The following is a 7460-nucleotide window of genomic DNA, read 5'->3' as shown; positions in this document are numbered from 1 at the left end:
AACACATTCAAATCTGCTTTGCACATTAATTTTGCAAGTGTTACATTTAAATTAGATAATAACTGTAGTGCATTTCAATTTGCCAAATGCTTTAAATAAGTCTAAGTAACTAAACCCCGGTATGAAAAAAGTCTTTTATCACTTTTCATACTTTATGCACTCGTATATTGTAAACATAGCTGGATGATATACACTATTTGCACATAGCAAATCATTAAAAATACATATATAATAATGCATATTACAGCTGCAGCCATTTGTAACCATTTTTATAGTTAAAGCTCTAGTCTACAGAGCCACATTTTAGAAATAAAAGGAAAACATCACAAAAACTACAACCACAAAGAAGTAGATTCACTTTGGTACTATGAAGAAACAAAACAGGCATTACGCTGCAGAACATGCTTAATGAATGACAAATCACCGTTTTGAAAATTACGTTTCGTTTTCCAGAAACAAACTTAACTTTGTCCTCCTCGAGCTACTGTCCCAGCTGATAGAAACACGTCATAGACAGCGGGACAGTGCCAGCATGGCGTTTACTCTGTATTCTCTAATCCAGGCAGCTATTTTGTGTGTAAATGCAGTTGCTGTCCTCCATGAAGAGAGGTTCCTCAGCAAAAGTAAGTGCATGCTATAGTGCAGTGCTTGTTTGCTTATGTGTTTGTTTTTTGGAGGAAAATAACTCCCGCAGGTGCACACAGACTTCTTCATACAGGGGTGTGTATCATCGACACAGAGTACTGCCAGCTTGTGTTTTGTTATGTCTGAAATTTGCATACAAATGCATAATTGTCTAGGTGCAATCATATTTAAGCAAAAGCCCTGTAAATGATATTTGAAGAATGTGTCAGTATACTATTTTCAGAACTGGTGTCATTCTAAGAAACAGTATACAGACCTACTACTGTGTTGCATTAAATTGTTCACAGATTTACCCACTTTTCTCCAAAAAGTGATGGGAGTATGGCAATGTTTCTTGCATGTAGTTGCTTAAAACACTGCTAAGGATGTGGTAATAGCTTACAATTATGTCAGCGTGTATTCAGAGCAGTAAAAACTTGCATAGCGAACATTAAAGAAAAAAGGTATTATTGTATACATTTGCACATCAGTCTGACAACTCTTGTATAACTTATTTATTTTCTTCCCATAAATACTTAGCAAAAAATAATTTAACAGCTAAAAAGAAACATCTGTGACTTTAATTGCTTGCATTCTCCCCTTTCTGAAAACTCTGAATTGCAGAAGTCTAGCGCACATACACATCAATATTTAAAAATGGGTACCTGTAAACCTCAAACCAAAGCTATATACCCACATGTTCATACCCCTTTAATTAACAAACCCTCAGTCACACAAACAGTAACAAATGTATTAATAAAAAAAAAAAAAAAAAAAAAAACCTGCACACAAACAGATGAAAGTTAATTTGTTTTGGTAAAAAACAAATGGCTACCCACATCACAATCCTGCCTAGTGTGAAACCACATACCTGGGCCGTACCCAGGTTGACTCTGGTTCCAGCGACCCAACTCACGATGTGGGTCGACATGCTTTGACCTGGGCTGAGTGAGACAAAATGCATGACGGCCGTTCATAAGCTGAGGAAATAACAAACAGCCACGCCTGCGTGAAGGTTTCACTTCCACAAGGAACATTTCTGTATATTCTGTTTAGCCATATTTTTCTTGGTTGAGACACACCATGAACCAGATTGCTACAGGGATGAAGAAACATTTGCTCTAATAAACATTTGTGTCGACGATTCATTCCAGAGAAGCTTGGATTGAAGCGCCCGTAATAAGATGCTTCTGGGGCATTGATACGCGCATTGTGCACTTGTGTATGTCACGCAGGTCAGCCCTGCTTTACCAAAAGCAGTGTGACAACAGGCCCTGACTCGGGTAGAGCAGTCAGTGTGAAAGAGGCATAAGTTATATTTTCAAAAGTTCATAGGGTTGCCACCTATCCGTGTTTGACCTGGACAGTCGGAAATTGGCATCTGTGTCTGGGTGGCAGGAATTAACAAGTCCGGATTCAACAATGTCCGGTTTTAGTCAAACACATAAGAAACACCAACTTTAATATTTTCTTTGACATACATGACTTGCTTAAAGTTAAAAACAAAAACATATTTGCATTTTATATTGGTATTTAATCGTAATGTGTATACTTGTATTGCTTTTGTTATTTATCATCTCTCAGAATGCTTTACATAACATTGATTTTAACATTAAAACTAAGTGAAATTTGTTTTAACAAATGTCAGGTCTGCCTTCTTGCGCTCAAAAGACTAGAATTAAAAGCACAGTATTGAAAGTATTGTTTAGGATAATGAATACCGATATAATTAGTTTGGCATATTAAATATAACAAAATACCTAACTAAATAATTTTACTAATATACAACTTTATTTAATTAAGACGGAACTACAGGTTTGTTATAATGTAATTAGTACGTTTTTCGTAGTCTTTCATTGCAACATGTTTACATCTCGTGACAAAAACGTGTAGCTTGTCGACTGCAGGCTTGACATAACGGCTGTAAAATAATTATGACTCACAAACGGGTTTTTCCTGCTTTTGTGAAAATCGAAAAGCAGGTAAACAAGCATCGTTGCTTCAGAAATTGCACTGACTTACCTCGGCATTACTCATCACCACAGCTACTTATCTCAAGTAAGGTTAGCAACGTACCTTGATATAACTACTATTGTTCTGGCTATTAAAATCAAGAGCACAATACTGTGTATTTGCCGAGATCTGCTGGTATTGTGTTAAACTGTATTACAGTATACTGCAGTTTTGATAGACCAAGGCTGACTGGGACATATGTCCTGGTTTGGTCTGTGTAAAAGGTGCCAACCCTACATATAGCACACATTTTAATTTTGTTTTATTATGTGGAACAAAACAAATGTATGAGTACAATAAATGGAAACACATTTCTTCTGATCTGTTTTATCCCAGGATATATATTTTACCAACACCTCTATGTCATTTGATCCCTTTTTAATTTGTTCAATCTACAGCTGTGGACAGAAGTTTTGCATCACCCTATAGGATTAACAAATGTGGCTTCATAAAGTTGAATCAAACCTGCTGAATAATGTTGTTACTTTAACATATTAAATTACATATGGCTTTGTAATTTTCTATATACTTAAAGAAAAACTGACACATTTAAAATGTGACATTTCAAAATCTAGGAGGCTTGGTGGTCCAATGGGGCTTGTTCCCAGGAGGTTCCAGTTCAATCCCAGCTCAGCCATTGAATCGCTGTGTGTAACCCTGAGCAAGTCACCTAACCTCCTTATGCTCCGTCCTTTGGATGAGATGTAAAACAGGTCCTATTGTAAGTGACTGCAGCAGAAGTTGTGATGCATAGTTCACCAGCTAGTCTCTGTAAGTCGCTGTGGATAAAAATGTCTGCTAAATGACTAATTAATAATTATTAATAACATGAAATCCTACTAATATGGCTTCAACTTTTGCAATATCATTTTGCAGTTTCTTTGATAACATGATGTTAAATAAAAGATCTAAGTTATGTTCATGTACTTTTTTATTTTATTTTATTGTGTCTAAATCCTAAAATTATAGGTAATGCAAAACTTTTGGTGATAACTACATTTCCCTTTCTATAAAAACAAAACACGTTTTTTATGTTTTGGATGGTATGATTGTGGTCTTTCCCAGTTTGATGATGATTATTATTATTATTATTATTATTATTATTATTATTATTATTATTATTATTATTATTATTTTAGCCCAATTTGAAAGAAAAAAAAAAAAACATGGGACATCATATAGGTCAATCTTTCACTATATTCTCATTCAACAAGAGGCATTTCTGTAAAAATGTTGCATAGTGATGCCAATGAGAATGATGTCTTGAAACAAAGTTTGATTTATTATTAATCAATTTTTGCAGTGAACGAGCTAAAACCATTACATTTGCTTGTTTATATGATTCACTAAGATCTATAATTATTATTTTTTCTCCATATTTGTAGTTGGCTGGGGAGCAGATCATGGAATTGGAGGATTTGGCGATGAACCAGGAATTAAATCGCAACTTATGAACCTCGTTCGGTCTGTAAGGACAGTTATGAGAGGCAAGTTATCAATATGCCAATATCTTGGTATGAAATGAAAAGCATGTGAAAACATTTAATGGTTATGCTGATATTGAACCAGTTGGAAGGTGTATAGTTATTGTTATTTGTTTATGTTCATATTGTTTTAAATATACATGTATCCATTTAGAATTGAAACAAGTATGTTAGTAGCACACACCCGTCACTGCAATGAAAACAGTTGATGACCATGTTGGGTATTATCAACAGTTTGTACAAAATAGTACAGAATAAATGGCAATGCGTAAGAAACAGTTTCAAAATATTTTCATAAATATACATACGGGATGTGTCACAATTTTGCACACATCTACTGAAGAGAAACGCTTGACCAGTTGTGATTAAATGTACTTTAGCTCAATGAATTATTCATTTCATAATTAGGGGTATATGGTATTGACCTATCTGTTTGAATGTGGCACTTAATCAGTTGTTAAGAAACTTGTTTAGGATATATTTTAGCACAAGAGTATCACAGTCGTGGCATATATGGAGGTGATATATCTAGAAAAATGGTTATTCAGTAATAATCTTAAGGTATGAGGAGACAACCTGTCTGTACATCCATGTTTTATACTTGCTTAATTGTGAGGATCCTTGGTTCCATCTGTATACCACACACACATTTATCTAGAAAAACTGTTTTTCAGGTCCATTATATACAGTAGGTCATGGGGATGTCCAATTTTGTAGTTAGTGGTTGCAGGGATGTACAGTATGTAAAATATTGAATTTAAAAATCACGATAAAATGTAGTTAGATTAATCATTGATCATACCTGAAGAATTCATATACAGTACAGGACACCAACATTTTTGCCATCAACATTTCCTCAGTCATCCTTTTTTTTTTTTTTTTTTTTAAATAATATTAAAGGCAATATTTTGTTCTTTCTTTTCAGTACCCTTAATAATTGTGAATACTGTGGCTATTGTTTTGCTGCTACTGTTTGGATAGATCAAGCAAGAAGAGGAGAAAGGCCAGCACCTTGGACTCCATTTAAAAACAAACAATCTGGAAACTTAAGGCTACTTCTTTTGTAATCATTGTTTTGGTATTGCAAGATACATCTGATACAGTCAGCATCTCTTCTTCTGTAACCTTGTCCAGCCTTTTTATTTTAACATAGATAGGGATCAATAAGCCGTGTATAACATTTTGTGAACCTGATTAAAATAAGTATTTGCAATGCAGGATTTATTTTGTTAATTATTCAGCAGTAACCAGCTGCTTTTTCTGGTAATCAATACTTTATAAACAATGTTGAGAGTAAAACGTAGCAATTTATTGGCAAGCCAATAAGGACTACCTGTATTGTGTTACTATGTCTTACTCGAGATACTGCATATAACCAAAACGAGCTTGGTAGTGGAACAGCTTGGCGAACAGTAAATAGCACGGAACATTCAAATAGCTTGGATAATTATAACCAATTTGAAAGTACCATTTGGCTTTTTTTTTTAATGCTCCTGCACAAATACATTTTGCATTGTAATCCCACCTGGTTTTGACACATTTTTTACAGCTCTGCTGTGGATAATTCATTCACATTGTTGTTTTTCTCATTTTAAATTTTGTTCATGGAGAAACTGCTTACTGTGGGACTTAAATATGGTGTCAGGCCCTTGGGCTAATAAAACATACTGAGAGCTTTAGATGAGTCTTTTATCCTGACAGATAAACACAGAAGCTCTCCAGTCCCGAGGTGTTGTGAGTTTGTCATGAAATGTCAGGTCTGGTATTATATTTTTATACCATTGTCAATATTTTCATTTTAAAGGCAGCAGTAAGCTATTTTCCATGAACAACATTTTAAGTAAAATCATCAAACTGAGCAAGTCCCTTTTAGATTTGTGGTTAAGATTGAAAGCGCAAGTATATTGTTTTATTATGTTGGTGGATAGCTCTCAGGGATACCAGTTACTAAATGCCTACACAAATTGAGTGCTTCTTGAGGGGATTATTTTTATTCACTTGAAAAATATGGATCAGGAATCTAACAGCTTAAACAAGGAACTATCTCATTGTTGAAAAATGTTAATTCAGTCCCAAAAGAGAATTATTTTTCCATAGTTTCCTACCATTCACTGTGCTGCATTGGTTTTGTCCAATTTTCATTTCAATTTTTATATGGTTTTAATATAATGTGTCACAAATTGTTCATGTTACGTTGCATTTGTCTCGTGCTATTAAGTATTACACAACAGTTTGCAATTTCAACTGGGATGTGTGTTTTTAATATTAATTGTGAATAAATATTCATGATAATGGACTTGGAGCCTTATATTAGAAGGTCACTGTATCAATATGATGTACTCTTTATCAGCTGTAAATGTAACATGCATAATGATTTGATTTGATCTGTGTTGGCAGTACACCATGTTTGCTTGTGAAAGGTGAGGGGTGGGGCCAGTAGCCACCATAAGAGCACCCCCTCAAATCTGTAGCACACTTCAATCCTGACTTAAGTAGATGAATGTTGTACTAGAATTCCCTTTGGCATACAGTATTTTTCCCCTATGGACAAATTGCAGGCAGATTTCCCCCACCATAGTAAATGGGCAATTTGCCCACAGTGGAAAAGAAGATCTCCTGTATATAGTAAGAGGCCATGTCTCAATGAGACCAAGTTTTCTCAGTACATTTAAACATTTAGCTAGGTTCTCGATACATTTAAACGTTTGTTTAGGCAATTGGAAATGATGCCACACACAGCATAATGAATGACACAGAGACACAAAGCTTCACATTGTATTAGTTTGAGTACAACAGTGGTGTCTCATATAACTAGGCTTGCTGCTTTTCGATACTAATCGGTAAAGCTCGTTAAACGTTGAATTCCCCAAAAATATGAGTTTGACTGAAATACATTTACATACGATAAACGTTGGTAAGACCATGCGCTGTTTTTTTATTTTCTTACCAGAATAAATGTTTAGAAATCCTCTCAAGTTTGTGTAGTTTTTATACTTGCTGTCTGTCCTGTCTCTGTTCCACTCTGAATGGCTGGGGGTTGCTGTCAGTCATCTCAGCGGTCCGTTAGTACTGTAGTTTCACTGTGTTCTGACAGATCTCATTGACTGAAGCAGTGCTAGACTGCTGTAATTTGTTTAGATGACTGAAAATCATCAAGACCTTCACTAATTGTGCACTTTCATTTGCCAGCTGCAGTGCCTACTTTGAAATTAGTGGGTTAAGATGTAGGTAAGCTTTTGCTTAGGTATACAGTGACAGTTACTAGTTTGATTTGAAAATGGAGCGCAAGAGGAAAAACACTTAATATTTTGCGCAATACCCTGGCCAACGGCTGAAGTC

The 7460-nt window shown here is 35.0% G+C and overlaps 1 protein-coding gene across 1 annotated transcript; it reads left to right on the top strand.

The window, feature by feature from the left end:
* The first annotated feature begins 512 nt into the window (after positions 1-512).
* ier3ip1 (immediate early response 3 interacting protein 1) lies at positions 513-7096 on the top strand. The gene is made up of 3 exons (XM_041247471.1): positions 513-623; positions 4023-4124; positions 5047-7096. Exons 1-3 carry the CDS (start codon positions 533-535, stop codon positions 5100-5102), a joined length of 249 nt encoding a protein of 82 aa, XP_041103405.1. The 5' UTR covers positions 513-532; the 3' UTR covers positions 5103-7096.
* Positions 7097-7460: the final 364 nt, after the last annotated feature.

This window comes from Polyodon spathula, chromosome 1 (genome assembly GCF_017654505.1).
Source record: "Polyodon spathula isolate WHYD16114869_AA chromosome 1, ASM1765450v1, whole genome shotgun sequence".
NCBI lineage: Eukaryota > Metazoa > Chordata > Actinopteri > Acipenseriformes > Polyodontidae > Polyodon > Polyodon spathula.
This window is presented reverse-complemented; position numbering and strand designations above follow the sequence as displayed.

Excerpts from the sequence above, each read along its gene's own strand:
- ier3ip1 (XM_041247471.1), top strand. The coding sequence starts at position 533 with ATGGCGTTTACTCTGTATTCTCTAATCCAGGCAGCTATTTTGTGTGTA. Across the intron at positions 624-4,022 it reads AGAGAGGTTCCTCAGCAAAA|TTGGCTGGGGAGCAGATCAT; the intron begins GTAAGTGCATGC and ends CCATATTTGTAG. Across the intron at positions 4,125-5,046 it reads TGTAAGGACAGTTATGAGAG|TACCCTTAATAATTGTGAAT; the intron begins GCAAGTTATCAA and ends CTTTCTTTTCAG.